General features: G+C 41.8%; 1 protein-coding gene across 1 annotated transcript in view; it reads left to right on the top strand.

Annotated features, from left to right (window-relative positions):
• Positions 1–3,671: 3,671 nt before the first annotated feature.
• The window catches only part of LOC138981611 (NACHT and WD repeat domain-containing protein 2-like), a gene marked incomplete in the record, with an annotated part of 92,710 nt that continues 77,102 nt past the window's right edge, over positions 3,672–19,279 (top strand). The window contains 2 exon segments of the mRNA XM_070354586.1: positions 3,672–3,819; positions 8,157–10,176. Coding sequence (XP_070210687.1) covers positions 10,002–10,176 — 175 coding nt within the window.

The following is a 19,279-nucleotide window of genomic DNA, read 5'->3' as shown; positions in this document are numbered from 1 at the left end:
GGACTTCGTAGAAGATTGCTTGACCAAAATGTCAATCAATTTTGTTGAGGGCGTGACAGTGCGGTCTCAACTTTTACTAAAAGCCGGATATGACGTCATCAAAGATGTTTATCGAAAAATGAAAAACGTGTCTGAGACTATCATACCCAGGAACTCTCATGCGAAGTTTCATGAAGATCGGTCCGGTAGTTTTCTCTGAATCGCTCTACACACACGCACACATACACATACGCCACACCCTCGTCTCGATTCCCCGTTTATGTTATAACATTCAGTCAAAACTTGACTAAATGTAATAAAACAACTTATGAACGCGTGCAAAGCTTTTACTGCAGAGTTTTTCGTTGTGATGTAATTTTATGAGTTTTCGCTCCAAGGTAAATGTCGGCATTAATCATTGATGCTGCTTGCCAATAGGATGTACTGACTTCAAACGTTTCGAACATTGGAGTCGTGAAGATTGTTTGCCGTGTGCGGGTGTGTGTGTGTGTGTGTGTGTGTGTGTGCGTGCGTGTGTTCTGGTGTGCGTGCGTGCATGCGTGCATGCGTGCCTGCGCGTGTGCGTGTGTGCTTGAAAACAAAGCCGGCAGTAGAGACGTCGACAGCTACAGTCATCAAGGGAAGAAATAGAACAATCACCAGAGTTAAAGAGATATTGTCTGACAAGAAAACTGTCTCTCATCCCCCCCAAGAGCTATACAGTTTATAGGTTGGGGGTTGTTATTATGTGACCACACACCAGGGATACCTAAAAATAAACGTTTGAGCGCTGAGTTACTCAAATTACAAACGCCGGTGTTTTGAATGGGAATCTCGGACTGTAATTCTCATTGCGACGCCTCTTTTTGCCAGTCATACATTTCTTCCTACCTTCGCCCCTGAGTATTTCATGCGCTATTCCTGGAGATACACATTTCAAATTAAGCCGAGAGCCACAGAGTTCGTTTTGGGTGTTGATAAAATTACAACACATCACGAGGAAGGTCTTAGAATTAGTATTTGAGCGTTCTATTTTTTAAATCTGAATGCTGTGTTTTGTAGTCATTTCTGACCGTGATATTCTCCAATAGGCTGTGTGTTTGTTTATATCAAGCGAAGCGGTTTAGCACTGTATGGCACGGAATTTGCATGCGTTTGCTAAACTGTATGTTTGGATTCCTCAGTCCAACGGTCTTAATCAGCCTTGACGAATGGGTATCTATGAGGATTAAATAAAATATGATGACGGACGGAAGTCCGGATTCCCGACACAGGAGAGCTGGACGAAGCAAACCGCTCGCTAATTAAAATTCATTTAATTACTTGGCCTGGCTTTTGGAGCAGTCTTGAGCTAATCATTGCAGGTGTTTCTGAATTACAGAACAGCAAATGTCCCTTGATCTTTTTAAGGTCCTAAACGTCAGAAAACTTCCCAAATTGGCGCCTTCGGTGTACAATCTTTAAGGTCGGGAAGATTCAGATCGAGCTGGAGAAAACGGCATCGTTTATTTCTGCAGATTTGGCAATCATCGTACCTGCAAAAGAATTGGGAGAGAAAAAATCTGATAGAGCAAGGGATATGGATTTTGCAACCGCTGCTGATGATGAGGAGAAGGAGGAGGAGAAGAGGAACGACGACAGCGAGGAAGACGACGACGATGATGATATATATGACGATGATGAGGATGCTGCTGCTGCAGCTGATGATGATGATGATGATGATAAATATGAATATGATGATGAATATGAATATGATGAATATGATGATGATAAATATATGATGAATATGATGAATATGATGAATATGATGAATATGATGAATATGATGAATATGAATATGATGATGATGATGATGATGATGATGATGATGATGATGATGATGATGATGATGATGATGATGATGGTGATGATGATGATGATGATGAGGAGGAGGAGGAGGAGGAGGAGGAGGAGGAGAACGACGACAACATTGACGACTACGATAATTGTGACGATAATAATCATGATGATGATAAGGAGAACGTAGGAAGAGAATGAAGATGATAATGAACAGTCCCGACAACGCGGGTAAACAATGTAGTCTTTTTACATTTAGTCAAGTTATGACTTTTTCCGTGAAAGTGGCAAGAGCATATTCTTAAATGGAGTGCGTAAATTTCATTTTTTGAGTTCGACGGGTTCAGTTGTTCAGTAAATGCCGGCAGAAGGAAAGAAAATGATTGTGAACTTTATTTCGAACTTTAATTCCAAATAGTTTTACATTCATCAAATTGAACGAAGGAACCAACCAACTAAACAACCAAACAACCAAACAACCCACACAAAAAGTTCAAACTACCCACACACCATGACACACTACTAGACAAGTTTAAAGTCCTCCGGTACAGCACACTCAGCCCAACCGTCCGTCACTATACAAACGGTGAACAAAATCGAAACCCCACAAACACGGGGTAGCGAGGCGAGACAGTGATTGGCAACACAACGCCACAACTGCTGATTGGAAAGGCCTGGGCCCCCCACCCGGGGTAGTGCGGTGAGTTACGTGTAGCCGATAAAACACTTTTCTTTATTTGGTGTTTAACGTCGTTTTCAACCACGATGGTTATATCGCGACGGGGAAAGGGGGGGAGATGGGATAGAGCCACTTGTTAATTGTTTCTTGTTCACAAAATTAAAGCACTAATAAAAAAATTGCTCCAGGGGCTTGCAACGTAGTACAATATAATGACCTTACTGGGAGAATGCAAGTTTCCAGTACAAAGGACTTAACATTTCTTACATACTGCTTGACTAAAATCTTTACAAAAATTGACTATATATTCTATACAAGAAACACTTAACAAGGGTAAAAGGAGAAACAGAATCCGTTAGTCGCCTCTTACGACATGCTGGGGAGCATCGGGTAAATTCTTCCCCCTAACCCGCGGGGGGTATAAAACACTGGGATAGTGCAAGTGAAGCACGGGGTGGCTAGTATGGTCTGGGCAGAGAGAGAGAGAGAGAGAGAGAGAGAGAGAGAGAGAGAGAGAGAGAGAGAGAGAGAGAGAGAGAGAGAGAGAGAGAGAGAGAGAGAGAGAGAGAGAGAGAGAGAGAGAGAGAGAGAGAGAGAGAGAGAGAGAGAGAGAGAGAGAGAGAGAGAGAACGAACGAACGAACGAACGAACGAAAGAATGCACGAATGAAGAAGCATTATTTTACAACAATGCCTTGTCTAACAACCTGTACTTTAAACAAATATCAAACATGTGTGTGTGTGTGTGTGTGTGTGTGTGTGTGTGTGTGTGTGTGCGTGCGTGCGTGTGTGTGCGTGCGTGTGTGCGTGCGTGTGTGTGTGTATGGGAGAGAGAGAGGAGAGAGAGAGAGAGAGAGAGAGAGAGAGAGAGAGAGAGAGAGAGAGAGAGAGAGAGAGAGAGTCCTGCTTGGGCCAAACACAGGACTGTAGTGCGGCACATACCCACTCAATCACAGTGCGGGTCACTTCTTACTTCTCGACTGCTAAAACTGCCACCGCCACAACCACCAACCAAGGCTGAACAAGAATGCTCGGGTGGCAGCTAGGACCGTTTCTTTTCTCTTTCTCCTTTCGCCACCCGTTTCACCTCCACCACCCAACCACCCACCCATCTACCCGCTCGGATATGGTGCCACCCGGCCCGCCTTGCAGCCTGACAGTCATTCGGAGTAGTGGGACAGGGCCCAGTGCCAGACAATAACATCACGATCGCCTGACTAGTAAAGAAAAGCAGAATCAGAGAGAAAGTAATGTCAGGCTGGCCTGGTCTTGAGACCTAAAGGCATTACGGTTGTCAAACACGAACCGGACAGAGGTGACAAAGCGGTGAGTGGAACTAGAGAAAAATATATGTCCGGTTTGTCCCGGTCAAAAACAATTGAGACTTGAAGGCCTGCTGATCAAGAAACAGGAACCGGACAGAAGTGACAAAGCGCGAAAGTAGTGAGTGGATCTAAAGAAACATGTCTGTCTGGCCAGTCCTAGTCTAAAACAATTGAGACCTGAAGGCTTTCTGGCTACGAAACACGCTCCGGACAGAGGTGACAAAGCGCGAAAGTGGTGAGTGAAAAACAAAAGACAAAATAAATACGTGAAGGCGACTTGGTATCATCAAGCCAGTTGCGACTTGAAGCGGGTATTCCGTCCAAGAAACCGAAACCGAAGGAAGGTGACAGAACGCGACAGTTGTGACAGAAGCATGTACCGAACAAAGGTGACACAGGTGGTGAGAGCATAAAAAACAAATCTGCCAATCGTTGCCTGGCCTCAAGACAATTGAGACTTGCAGGCATTCCGGCCAAGAAATTAAACAGGAACCGGAAAGTGCTCAGCTAGTAACACGCGAGAAGTGCTGTGAGAAAACAAAGCGTATGTGTGACGTAAGTTCCTCTTGACCATCAATCAATCAATCAATCAATGAAGCTTATATCGCGCATATTCCGTGGGTACAGTTCTAGGCGCTCTGCAGTGATGTACCGACCATAGACTAGTTTCACTTTGTGCAAGAAGAGTATTCGTGTCAAATTTCCACCCTAGTATAGAACACTTGCACTCTACGCTATTTTAATTTCTTGTGGTGACTTTTTAGCTCTATTGATGTTTCATGATGTTTTGTGTAAACTGTCAGAGGCTGAAACTGGCGCCCTGAGAGCCCACCTTCACTGTTTTGACCTGCGAACTGTATTGAAAGTTAATTGTTATCCTCTAGGAACAACGGGTTCTTGCTTTATTGTTTAATGTTTGTTTGACCACAGCGGCCTGAAACTATTCCGTGTGTCTGGAGAACTGGTGACTTACAGCGTTGACAATACCGCTGTGCCAGTTAAGCTTAGTTTAAACAGAATTATCATTTCTCGTTGAGACAGAAAATCTAGAGACAAGAGCTGTCAGCAACACTGAACTGAAGACCAGCCTTGAAGTGTTGTGACAACAGACCAGCAGAAACAATTGAAGGATTGTAACTCGGTATTCCTAGTCGAAATCGTGACAGTGGACCGCCCACAACATTTCCCCCGGCCTGCCACTTCATCTTCCCCACGAAAACGAAAAGCTGATCATTATCAACAAAAAAACCAAAATAGCTTTTCTGGCACTGAGTTGAGGTTCAGATCCTGATCTCCGGTCAGCATCGACAGAGCCGGAAATAAGGCCGGGCGTGCACTTAGGTTCACCGCCCCGACCCACCCGGCGAACTCGGTTCGATCTTTTCTGGTTTTCTGTGCTGGCATGGTTTGCCTTGTTTGGGACTGTTGTGACCCTGCTCAGCTGATAGCCAATATCGCTGGTATGCCATCGTCCATGCTTGCCTAGGCCGGAAAGCAAGTTGCTAGTCTGGGCCCAGTGGAAACAAAGTGGTGTCTGAAGGTTCACGTTTGGGACAAGCATAGAGCTCATAGAAACAATCGTCTGAAATTTCATGCTTGCAATAAATATTGAACTTATGGAAATACTGGTCTGAAATTTTGTATCTGCGAAAAGTATTGAGACAAAAGACATGTGTGTTACAAGAGCTTTATAAACTATTTCCTGCTTTGTGTATAATGCTAATGGAAAGTTGAGTGGCTGCTTGGATCATATTTCGTGACTGACATACATTGACAAGCCAAAATTAAGCTTCATTTTTTTCTTGAAATCAATCATCTGAAAGTTAATATTCCTGACAAACACTGAGACAAAAGACATGTTCGGTTAGCTGCCCTATTGCCAGAAAGAAATCGATTTGAATTCAATGTAAGTGGCAAATGAAGAGTCGCACGCCACATTTGCTGAGCAAACTATCCTTTTGTTTGTGAATCAATCTACACATTTTGCCGATCAGTTTTTCTCCTGTTTGGGAATTCTTTCCCAGCCATCGATGAGCAGTCCGCTGTCTTGTTTGTAAATGTTTTCCATGATCAAAAAGACGCGAGAACCTGATACCTTGACCGATGTACTCTTACACCTGAGAGTAAAGGTTGCGATTATGCTTACGAAAACAACTGTGTACACAAAAATCATGATTTAGGACTAAACAAGCACCTGATGCCGCCTCATAACTCTCGCTTCCAGAACCGAGCAGCAAAGATCAAATGTCATCATTCATAATTCAGCAGCTGAAAGCAAAACATTGCTTGTTTATGGAAACAGTGAAAGTTGCTGTCCGCGACATGTGTCGAGCCAACTGTCACTTCAATCAGTAACAGTCGTTATGTGGAGTTGCTGTCATCGTCTCGTAGATGTGAATCCCACCCCTATAGATTATCGATTCTCAATCACCATCCGCCGCCGAGTGGGCGACAGTTTTTGCAGTCCCCGTCGTTGATGTAGTTGTGGACTATTGTGGGATCTGTAGTGGTCCCTCTGGATCGCAATTGCAGCGTATTGTTTGGAGTGCATTGTGTGTACGCTTGCCTTGTCGTAAGTTGTTGGAGTAGTGGGTGTCAATCAGACAGTCAAGAACACAACTCGAACCTTTAAGGTGTGGCATTTAGCTGTCGGGCGTTAGCTTAACCGGCTTCGACTTAACAGTATCGCTGTGATTGCGTTCGGCTCATACTTTGTGACACCCGAAACAAGGTGAGCTTAGGTAGGTAGGAGTTATACGAGCTGCACATATTCATCAAATGAAGGTAAACAATGATTATTTGGTCATTCTTTTTCTTCTCGAGACAGATCCTGTTCTTCTTTAACTGGGTTTTGTAATACGAGCAATCAACCCATATTTATCCACTGAAAGGTAAATAATATCTAATCCTTCTTTTTCTTCTCGAGACACATCTGTTCTTCATTTCCTGCGTTGTGTAATACGTGCTATTAACCCATATTCAGCCAATGAAGGTAAATGATACTTGATCATTCTTTTAGTTCTTCTCGTGACAAAACTAGTGACACTTATTCAGCCAATGCAGGTAAATAATATTTGATCATTCTTTTATTCTTCTCAAGACAGTCAGTCTGTTCTTCTTTAAATGGGATTCCCAGCTTGACGAAGCGTGCTGAATTATTAAGACTTGTCTATGATTGCGCTCAGTAGAGCGTGGATTTTTTCTAAAGATACCCCCCAAACTGATTTCTGTTATCAAACAAATTCGATCTGCCCTGACTACTCTATGGTGTCGTACCTTTGAATTGGCATTAGCGGGAACACGATAGTGTACACCGCAGACTCAATAAGAACAAAATCGCCTGGTTCAAATGAACTGCCCACAAAAGAACGTTTAAACGGAATGTTTTGAGAGCAAACAGTGAGCCGTCGATCCAACACGACTTTGAATAAAACAATTTTTTTTAAAAAGGCCGCACACGCTGCTACTAAAAGGACTCAACAGCCCTCGCTATTGTTCCAAACTGCGATCCATGTAACGGAAATGTACTTTATCAGACGAGGTGTCCACTCCAGTGCAAAGCAAGTCGACACAGTGGCGCTGTGCAGTCCAAGCCTGTACAACACTAATAACAGCCTTTGGGTAATGGCCGCATGCCCTGAGAAAGGCCTTTTGTTTTTTCTTGTGTTCAACCTAGCGCAGTCATCCGTCCCTTGTTTGTGCTACTTGCTGTTTGTGATGTAAGCTGTAATTGCTTGTTCCTAAAACGGTTCGTCGACCAGAAAAAAGAGCAGTGTTCATAGGCCTGCAATAAAGATCGAAACAAGTGTACATTGTTGGTGTCTATGAAAGACTTGTTCCACCAAGAGTGGAAAAATCAGCAAAGTGGCTGAGTTCGTCAATCTTTCACCACTTCTACAGCTAAATATTTTAGTAGCACATGAGAAGCAAGTGTACATTAAAGACTTGTTGGTATCTGTGTCGTTGCCGAAGAGATTTATTGATTTCATTGATCGTTCACTAAAACAGCTGACCGGCACGGTTGGCCTAGTGGTAAGGCGTCCGCCCCGTGATCGGGAGGTCGTGGGTTCGAACCCCGGCCGGGTCATACCTAAGACTTTAAAATTGGCAATCTAGTGGCTGCTCCGCCTGGCGTCTGGCATTATGGGGTTAGTGCTAGGACTGGTTGGTCCGGTGTCAGAATAATGTGACTGGGGGAGACATGAAGCCTGTGCTGCGACTTCTGTCTTGTGTGTGGCGCACGTTATTTGTCAAAGCAGCACCGCCCTGATATGGCCCTTCGTGGTCGGGCTGAACGACAAACTAAAACAGCTAACTATATTTATTTATTTTTTGCAGATCTGTTCACGAGGATTACGAGATGGAGACTTCTTTTGGAGTAAAAAATCATTTCTGCCCTTGTACCCAATGCAGCGATCTTCAGTTAAATCAGCCTGGAATCATCGACGTTCTTCTGTGAAATCAGCCAGCAATCATAGATATTCTCCTGTGAAATTCTTTGATGTAAAAAGCTGGGAATCATACATCGATGTCAGTGAAATCAACTAGGAACCATAAAGATTCTTCAGTGAAAAATCTAAGATATTCTTGAGTAGAATCAGCCAGGAATCACAGATTTTCTTCTGTGAAATCGGTCAGGAGTCGTGGATATTCTTCAGTGAATATCATCCTGGATTCAAACAACATATCGAGCTTTGTCAGTGGGTGGGATTCCTCTCAGTGGTTACGACGAATAATTTGAAACAATAGGTGTCGTCGGGTGAGGCAAGAGGTATTGATACCAAGCCTAAGCCACCCGCACTCTCGTTATCAGTGGAGTAGCCCGGGAATGCCTAGACTTCACAGCTGGTTGAAGATGAAGCGGAAGAAAGATTAATTCCGAGCTTCCTGTGGTATAGCAATGCCGACTGATTTTTGTACACAGGTGTGTTGAATTCGAGTTACCATCGGCCATTTTTGTCGGTAGGAAAACAATGCTTGGATTTTGTGCATAACTTGACTGGATCATCCATTTTGTGTGTAGAAATGTGACAGACACTTTTATCGAATGTTGACTGAAACTACAATGTGCGTTTTGTTCGTACAAAACGAATTGACTGTTATATGAGCTTGAACAACACTTCACTGTTAAAATTGACCATTCACAAGTGCTTGGAGTTTGTGTTACTGGATCATCCATTTTGTCTCTGCAGATGTGAATGCCATTTTTGAAGAACGTGTACTGAAACTGCAGCAGCCGTTTTGTTCGTACGAAACTGATTGACTATCTTTTTTACGAGGCTTGAAGAAACTGCACTAATAAAGTTAGCCATGCACAAGAGATCGACTTTGGATTGAATGTATACGAATCAACATTTCAGTGCATGAACAAATCAAAATGTGTGTGCCAATTTATTTAACTGTACACGTCAAACGTAAACAAGTACATCAAAATTAATTTTTCAACTGTTTAAATCCGTTCTCCACTTGGAGCCAGACAACGCACGTTTCGCAACCCTTGTGCTAGGGAATGAATTATGAACAGAAATTAAAGGGAACAGAAAAGCAACTGAGAGCAGACAATAAAAAATTGTGCGGATATTGTCATTAGTAACAATAACAATTATTGTATCCAGGTTTCGATCAGTGCCAAAACAAACCACGGAGACAGTGAAGGCTTGTCAGGCAAACTCATAACGCCATACCCCTCAGGGCACTTGATCGCAGACGAGCTCTTCGGGAAAATAGAAAAGGTCTGTAAACAAGCTTCATGTAATTATAGCTGAAGAAAAGTCGCGAAAACTCGGGGTCAAGATGACCTAGAACCTTAACTTGAAGAACTCAAACTCACAGATTCCCCAGAAGGACCAGCATTCTGGATCTTTTTCAATAGCTGTTATAACGTTAGTCAAACACAAGAACTCAAGAGAGTTTAAAACGTTTTCTTCCAGGCTCGTCTTAGGAGGCAGTGTTATACCCTTAAAAACAGGAGTCAAGCTTGTTGTTGTTCTTCTTCCTCACCAAAAAAGTTGGCTTGCCAGGCTCATCTTTGGAGATAGTCTTCTACCCTTAGAACCACGCGTGGAACTTCTACTATTTGTTCTCCTGTGTCTTCTGGTTTTACGGAATCGGCGGGATCAAGCCAGAACGTCTTCACTACACGTGTTAACCGCACAACTAGCGGTCAGTTCAATCACCAGAAAGATGACGGACACACCAGACAACGCCTCGATCAACGGGGTGGCCATGGACCCGGAGAAGAGTTCTATAGACGAGGAGGAACAGCGCAAGTTCCGCATGGTGCTGATGGGGTCCCTTGATGACCTCCCGTCCCTGTCCTCCAAGATCGTGCGCATCTTCACCTCCTCCACCTTCACAGGTAAGCTGTGGTCAAGACTTGTATATATGTATATATGTATATGTACTTCTGCGATGACAAACGTTTGTGATCTGAGGTTTTGTGCAAGAGAAAGTTCCTAACTGGATGGGACCCAAACACTCAGTCGGATTGGTTGAAACCTAAACACACACACACACACACACACACACACACACACACACACACACACACACACAGATACACAGACACAGATACACAGACACACAGACACACACACACACATACACACACACACACACAGATACACAGACACACACACACACACACACACATACACACACACACACACACACACACACACACATACACACATGGATGGGATCCAAACACTCGGTCGGATTGGTTGAACAACAACACAAAACACCCCCAAACACCCACATCAGTTCAAAAAAATCAGAAATGGCGCTTGGTCCCAACAAGTTCAACACTTTTTTTGTAGACACCATGCAAGATTTCCTTTCAAAAAGCTGAATGTGCCTGGCCTGAGGCGATCAGCAGCATGGGTGGAATGCAGTAGGGAGATCTTTCCAAGTACTATTACAAAAAAAAGGGCTTGTGACACTTCTTGGGCCTAGCATATAACCACTTCATGTCCCTAATAGGCACTAGTTCCCGTGAGGACGTTAAGCTTAAGTTAGCATGTAGCAACTTCTTGGGCTGTTGATGCTTAGTTGTTGATGCGGAAAGGGTTGGTCGTGGGGTAGAAACATTAGCCTATAGTGTTGAATTGTGTTTTTAGCGTAATTACTGGCTTAAACACAAAAACATTTAAGCAGAGAGAGAGACAGAGAGAGAGAGAGAGAGAGAGAGAGAGAGAGAGAGAGAGAGAGAGAGAGAGAGAGAGAGAGAGAGAGAGATAGAAGGTTTCTGTGGTCAACAATTTTGCAAAGTAGGTTTAATGATTATGGTGTCATGTAGGAAAACTTGCTCACAAAAATATGTAAGCTTCACGCCTTTCTTCGATAGTGTCACAACGAATGGACACCGCGATCACAGAGTTCTACCTCGGTCAAGCTTCCATTTTGAGTCGTAATTTCTTCAAGAGTGAATGTTTGGTTTTGTCATGAATTCAACGTTCTCTTGATTTAATCTTTATTGTTGTTGTTTTTATTGTTGATTTGAAACGTTAGCATTCTAATATGTTTTGGATATCTTCCAGAGTCTAAACGAGTCTGAAAAATATATATGTTCAGTCACCTTAAATCTAAATCGTTCCAACAAAGCCTCTTTGTTACAAAGCAATAAAATGAAACAAGACAAAAAAAAAAAAAACAACAGTTAGGTCCCTATTTGTTAGTCACACGTAGACACACCCTCTTTAAGGATGTGCCTCGATCTGCCTTCCAAGAAAGGGAAGTAATAAGATCAGGATTGACTCCCCTTTGTGAAGGGAGGAGATAGGTTTGATGTCTTTTGTTCTGTTACAAGAAACCGCTATGTATGCACAGGTAAGCGGGAAAAAAACTTGTACTGACCTACCCCACATCGAAATTAAAGATCGTTTACTTGTTGTAATGTGTCACAAAGTGGGTAACTTCTGTTCTCTACGGTGAGAAATTGTCTTCCATGCAATCGAGCAGTAAAACGTGTATTGATGTAACCTAACACAAACATTTCATCCAATCTTGCGTTGTTCCTATAGTAATCTACCCCGCACCGAAATTAAAAATCGTTCATTTGTTGTCATGTGTCAAAAGGGAGTCATGTCTATTCTGTTCGGTAAATACAGTCTCACAGGGTATAGGTGTATAAAATTTAGAACACTGAATCATAAATTGCCTATACAAAAAGGTAGGACTCTTAGTATTCCCAGACAAGACAGAATCTGTCACAAATGTTCATCAGGTGACCTTGGGGACGAGTTCCATTATATTTTTGTATGTCCTTTTTTTACCAATTATAGAAAACAGTTGTTACGGTGCTATTATTATGCCCGCCCCAATTCAGTTAAATTCAGAGAGCTTTTTTCCACTACAAAAAAGAGTTTATTGCTAAAACTCGCAAAGTTCATGACACTTGTCATGGACTGTTTGAGAAGCGAGTAAAATTTAATTCTCTTTTAGCTTTATACTCCGTTATCTGTTTTGTGTTGTTTGTAATAGTATTTTTGTCCTTATGTTAACTCACCCATCACCCCCCCCCTCCCCCTTCCCCCCATTTCCCATAGTAAAGAAATGTATGTAATTACTTTGTGTGTTTTGTTATTATTATTATTATTATTATTATTATTATTATTATTATTATTATTATTATTTAAGTTATTGACACATCCCAGTGCACTAAGGGATTTATAGAGCAAATCGAGAAAATTCATTATTGAACGAAGCGCATAGCGCTGAGTTCAATAATTATTTTCGAGATTTGCTCTATAAATCCCTTAGTGCACTGGGATTGTTTCAATAACGATATTGTCAGTACCGCCATAGAAAAAAGAAGATTCCAAGCGCACATTTTGCAACGCGCATTTGAATAGGCATAACTGTGTGGTCAGGTCGTGTACAGTAAAGATCTACTTTTGTGTGGGGTGTCTCAAGTGTGTCGTGCTTTCGTCACACGCATTTTAATTTCTGTTGGTAAATTCCAGTGTAGCGTTAATCTGAACAGTGATGATCTTTCAGAGAGACCTCATTTGAACTCGGAGAAAGGGCTGTGCTCTTCATTATTTGCGATTCGAAACCTCCAGTCGAGCTTCGACGGATTGACTGTGCGGAGTGACTCCCCTTGAATTGACTCGAAGCCGCGGGACTCGACGGTTCGCACATTTTCAAAACAAATGTGGCATATTTCTCGTGTTGTATCTTCACTCATCGGGGAGTCTGATACTAAATATGAACGGTAAGAATGCTCTGAACCCTACACGTATTATATCCCCATCGTTTTTTTCGTTCACATTTGCCCAACATGTTAATTTGCTGAGCGGGGTTTATGTCGTCTGCTAGGGCAATCAAACCACTGCATGCAGTCTGCACTGACTGAGTCTGCACGCACGAGGCACGCTGGTAATAAGTCTTATAATGGTAAGAACGTTCTGAACCCTACACGTTTTCGATTACGATTGTTCTTGCCTTGAAATAATAATTCGGAAACCATTCATTTACTGAACTGATGCAGTCGTATTTCAGTGTAATCAGTGCGGCTACGTATGACCAGAGACTATAGAGTATACAGAGATGTATACTCTACAGTCTCTGGTATGACAGAGTCGATCGAGTCAGTCTTCCAAATTGGTCTAGCTGGTACGTTATCGGAATAACACTTGTGTTTTCTGCTAGCGGGTGGGAATTTTATATTAACTCATCATTTGGTAAAGTTTACAGCAAATATGAAGCGGGCTAGAGTTATTAGTTTTAAGTGCAATCGTTTAATTCTTAATACATGTGATGTTTTTATGTCTGTGATCGCCTGACACTGTAAGGCAATTTTCCTTGTTTTTATGAGGACAGTAAACATTTTGAGTCTTTTGAGTCTTGAGTCTTGGATGATAAGCTACATGCCACTAACACGATGAGAAGAATCTATGCAAGTCGGCGAGAATTAGATGAAACACAGCGGCTTGTATTTTTAGATCAGTGGCAGCCGCACTGTGGCACAGGCACATGCAATCTGTCAGAAAAAAACCCACTTCTGCTTTAATTGAGAAGCAGGGAATTTATGGTCATTTGGTATTGTGGAAAATATAAGCTACATGTCAGTAATTAATTCTGAGGATGAGAGCACAGTCTTGCTTAGGTAAAGGGCGTAAGAATACGCTCTGTGGAAAAGTTAGCGCACTCCAAGAGTGCGCTAACAGTTTTAGCGCATCGCCATTAGCCAATCAACTGGTTCACATCAGTCATGTGACACCAGTACTTACTGACAATTATTATTATTATTATTATTATTTATTATTATTATTGTTGAATTGTTTCTTGTATTGTTTTTGCTCTCCCTCACCCCTCAACTCCCTTTTCTGTACATAGCCTGATTTCTTTTTGTTTTAGTTCCTTTTATTTGGTGTTGAATGAAATGTGTTTTTATTGTGTTTTTTAATTTTCCATGTACCCTCACGGGGTTTTATCGGAATAAAACTTGACTTGACTTGACTTGGCAAATGTTTAAAAGGTAAAACGTTTAAGTTCACACAGCCATCTCATTCGCGTTTCGTGCTTTGTAGAAGATTTGTAAGGAGAGCATTGAACCTTTTATTTCTGTGAAGGGGCCTACAGACACGCGCTACTGTTCAACGTTGAATCCTTTGTCAGCGAGGATAGGGTCGTTAACGTGCGATCACTTTCACGAGCTTTTACTGAATAACCAGCGCAATTTTACAACTTAAGGTGAAGTTCTGAAGCCTGCTGCTGACACTTTGTTTTGGTGATATTTGAAAAACAGCGAATCGTGACCCACGTTACAGTTTTGTAAAACATTTTCTTTCTTTCTTTCTTTTTCTTTTCTTGGTTTCTTGGTTTCTTTCTTGCTTTTTTCTGTTCTTTCTTTCTTTCTTTTTTTCTTTCGTTTCTGTCTTTGATTGCAAGAGAAAATTGTCGAATGCAATAAAAACCCGTTCCACGGACCAGTTGGTGCCTCATTCTAACCTGTATTTTCAGACAATAACCAGTGAAATATGGTAACTTTTGGTTAAGGCAAACACTGACAACAAGTTGTGAAAATTACGTTGACTGGGACAGAACCAACAGGTAAATGTATGTGGCCCGACATGAACACAATTTCACGAGAGAGTTATCACAGAGGTAGACAGCGGCGATTGGATGTTTGCGTGGCGAGTGCGAAGTTTGTGTGTGATAAGTAAATGATAAATAGTGTGACTGTGATGATATTTCATTCAAAGGACGGAAATGAATGGATTACCGAGTCAACGAAGTCAAAAATTGCGAGCTAACGGTACAGACCTACATTATCGAATAGAGCAATAATTAGGTCTACGTTAAAAAGCTAGAAGAAGGAACTCGATTATAGACGAATGCAAGTAAGCAATATTTAGTTTTTAGCAAGGAATCTGTAGTGGTTATTCGTCAGAAATATAGGCAACAACAACAGGTTACGTTGCCCATTTAGGCCATTAATGTAAGGAGTGTATGGGTTTATGATTGTTATCCACACCAGTACAAATACCAATGGCTGTTATGCTATATGGCGGTATACATTCTTGTTCTAATACTAATGCTTTGAAACCTCGCGTTAACTGGAAAGATCTGGTATGAACCTGTTAAGACAAACTGAGGAAAAAAAAACTCAGAAAATAATGGAGACACAAATAACTGGTATTTTGTTTGACACATTTGTTTCTCCACTCAACATTTTCTTTTGACGTTGCTGAATGACCGTTTTTTGCTGCACCAGCAAGAGACATCAAATCAAATCAAATCAAATCAAATTTTATTTTTCGAGGGTTGTGGCATAAGCAACACAACGAGCTTTTTTTCAACCAGCCCTCGCCCAGAGAGGGGACTAATCTAATCACATAATTATTTACACAGATATTCACGTAGAGAGAGAGAGAGAGAGAGAGAGAGAGAGAGAGAGAGAGAGAGAGAGAGAGAGAGAGAGAGAGGGGGAGAGAGAGGAGAGAGAGATGGAGAGAGCTTGAGAGAGAGAGAGGGAGAGAGAGAGAGGGGGAGGGGGAGAGAGAGAGAGAGAGAGAGAGAGAGAGAGAGAGAGAGAGAGAGAGAGAGAGAGAGAGAGAAGGAGAGAGGGAGGGGGGAGAGAGAGAGAGAGAGAGAGAGAGAGAGAGAGAGAGAGAGGGAGGGAGGGAGGGGGGACTCCAAAGCGTCCGAGCAGCTTTCAATTAATAATGTGTGACAACAAGGAAACACACCGAGATGTCTCTAATCTTAAACACGTCTCTCACCAAGAAAACCCTGGCGTCAAAAAGCGAAGCAAACTTTGCTTATTGCAAAGTATACCTCCTACTTTATCCAATCGCATCCCCGATGTCTCGCGGGACTAGCAAATTCCTAGATTTTTCTGTACTAACTGTATCTAAAATGCTGTCTAACCTACTTTTCTAACACCCAGTCCCCCCTCCCTCCCCTGTCCTTTTCCACCCCCCCCCCCCCCAAATTCCGCACTCCTACAGCAGTGTGCACCTTGCTCTTTTAACTATCATATCATGCAATCAAAATGAATAAAAGCTATAACTCATTTGCAACAACGTTGTGTACTTCAACTACTTCCATTAAACTTTGGACTAGTTTTTACATTTAGTCAAGTTTTGACTAAATGTTTTAACATAGAGGGGGAATCGAGACGAGGGTCGTGGTGTATGTGTGTTTCTGTGTGTGTGTGTGTGTGTGTGTGTGTGTGTGTGTGTGTGTGTGTGCGTGTGTGTGTGTAGAGCGATTGAGAGTAAACTACTGGACCGATCTTTATGAAATTTGACATGAGAGTTTCTGGGTATGATATCCCCTGACTTCTTTTTCTTTTTTTCGATAAATGTCTTTGATGACGTCATATCCGGCTTTTTGTAAAAGTTGAGGCGGCACTGTCACACCCTCATTTTTTAATCAAATTGATTGAAATTGTTTGCCAAGCAATCTTCGACGAAGGCCGGACTTAGGTATTGCATTTCAGCTTGGTGGCTTAAAAATTAATTTATGACTTTGGTCATTAAAAATCTGAAAATTGTAATGAAAATTATTTGTTTTATAAAACAATCCAAATTTACGTTCATCTTATTCTTCATCATTTTCTGATTCCAAAAACATATAAATATGTTATATTCGGATTAAAAACAAGGTCTGAAAATTAAAAATATAAAAATTATTATCAAAATCAAATTTCCGAAATCGATTTAAAAGCAATTGCATCTTATTCCTTGTTGGTCCCTGATTCCAAAAACATATAGATATGATATGTTTGGATTCAAAACACGCTCAGAAAGTTCAAACGAAGAGAGGTACAGAAAAGCGTGCTATGCAGCACAGCGAAACCACTACCGCGCTGAACAGGCTCGTCAGTTTCACTCCGTTTTGCACAAGCGGCGGACTACGGTCATTGTGAAAAAAATGCAGTGCGTTCAGTTTCATTCTGTGAGTTCCACAGCTTGAATAAATGTAGTAATTTTGCCTTACGCGACTTGTTTTTCTTCACCTCCCTTCACGTCTTTTAACACTTCGTTCTTTTTTTCACACCCGTTTCCTCTCTCTGCCTCCTGGATAATATCTTCATGGTGATAGAAACAAGTCATGTTGCAATGATAACCTGAGAGGGACCTTAACATTAATCTTTTTCTCGAGCTGAAATGACAGCTTCAATGCAGCATAGGGGGTCGACTTGACTTGAAGCATTAAAGGCGGATCTCTTCTGAAGCCTCGTGCAATCTATTACGTCAAAGCAAAGAAACGTCACTCTGAAAGTGTGGCGTGACGTGTTAGTTCTAAAGATTCATTGAGGGTAATTAGCGAGCGTAATTTGTGTTTCTATAATGACGTTTGTCTCGGTGACTTTGGCATCATACGCAGTGGAAAAACAGGTCCCTGTCAGACTTGCTTGACATGACCTCATTTACATGATATACACACGTGTGATTTGAACGATTATTATCTCACGGGTGTCTCTCTCACGTATGTAGAATAATCCAAAATACCCCATCTGCGCATTCAGTCAGCACCCAGGCTGTTGGTATTTGCTATGTGTTCAATAAAGATGGCAGTATCCCATGTAAAAGCCTGACCAAATTTGAAATAGTTCGTTGAATATTTTACACCTGACGGACTGGGCATTTAAGTAGAGGTTACATGCCGAGTCTCAGTGATTATTAAAAATAATGGTCGAAGTTGGCGGATCATGAAAAATGCGAGCTTCACCTCGTTATTCCTCCTTTCTTCAGTTATTCAAAGAAAACAGGAGTTTTTGTGCGAAAGTTTGATCGAATCCGAATCACTCAACCAGTCAACCTGCGCAGGCGATCGATTAATGCGCGGTTGTATAGTTCCGTGCAAATCATTCCATTCTGTTAACACTTCTTGTCAGTTTCCCTGTTTTGGACTAAAATCAAGTACACAGATATGCTGTTATTCTGCTGTGGCGGTAAAGGCAGATATTGTGTGTTCTGTTTATGTTTTAGTATCGCTTAGGATAATGTTCTTTCGTCAAATGGGACTAGCAGACGAACTTTTGCACCCGTGTTCCAACGTTAATCACTGTATGAAGTTCAGTTTTCTGGGGAAAATAGTGTATGAAACCGCTTTATGTTGTTTAAATTGATGAGATGTGTGCATTTGGTTGCGTGTGATCTGTTTATAAAATGATATATTGTTGAAAACTGACCGTCGGATTGCAGTCAGTGTTGTCGAAGAAACTGCGTTAAAAGAAGGGGAACTACTCTTGTCGCTAGAGTATGAGTTACTTGCCTTGGGAATTTGCTTGTGATGAACGGTTTGTGCACGGCAGATCTAGATTCAGAAAACAACCGAACTCATGGATTTTATATGGAGATTCATGTGTTCAGGCCTGTAGTTGTTAATTTAAATGCGGTATGTTTGTATTGTTTGCTCCAGAGATGTATACTTCGTACGTATAGAGCGTTCGGAACTTTTCAGTCGCAAAAGTAGTACCGAAACAGAACAGCTTCTCAACCCATTGCACTATCGAGGATTCAGGCTGTTGCTGGCTCGTTATTTGTTTGGTTGCTGGGTCATTATCGAAAAATAACTAGCTCTACAAGTTTACAGAGGTAAAGAAGCAGAGGGGGGAATAATGTAAAGAACTTTCCCAGTGGCTCACAGTCCAGGTAGGTAGTATCTAGCAAGCGCACAAATTATGACTGTGATTATCTTGCAAGATATATTAAGAAAACTCTACCGTGTTATTGGTATACTTATCAGTGATGGTAATAGAGATGGCTGGGAGAGGAATCCTTCGACACGCAGATGTACCAAAACTCCTCAGCCAGGCTGCTTCCTGAGCAAATCGGGATTTACAACTAATTTTTCAGTGACAAATCAAGGACACAAACTGATATGGCTATTGGTTACGTCAGTTACGAAATAAAATTCAGCAAATAATATCCACTCTGCACAGATTGTTGGTGTGTGTCCAAGTGAAGGCATTGCCTTATTCCATGTAAAAGCCTGACCAGATC

The sequence above is a fragment of the Littorina saxatilis genome, linkage group LG12 (assembly GCF_037325665.1).
Source record: "Littorina saxatilis isolate snail1 linkage group LG12, US_GU_Lsax_2.0, whole genome shotgun sequence".
Taxonomy (NCBI): Eukaryota; Metazoa; Mollusca; class Gastropoda; order Littorinimorpha; family Littorinidae; genus Littorina; species Littorina saxatilis.
Note: the sequence above shows the minus strand (reverse complement) of the source record. Positions and strands in the feature narration are given on the sequence as shown.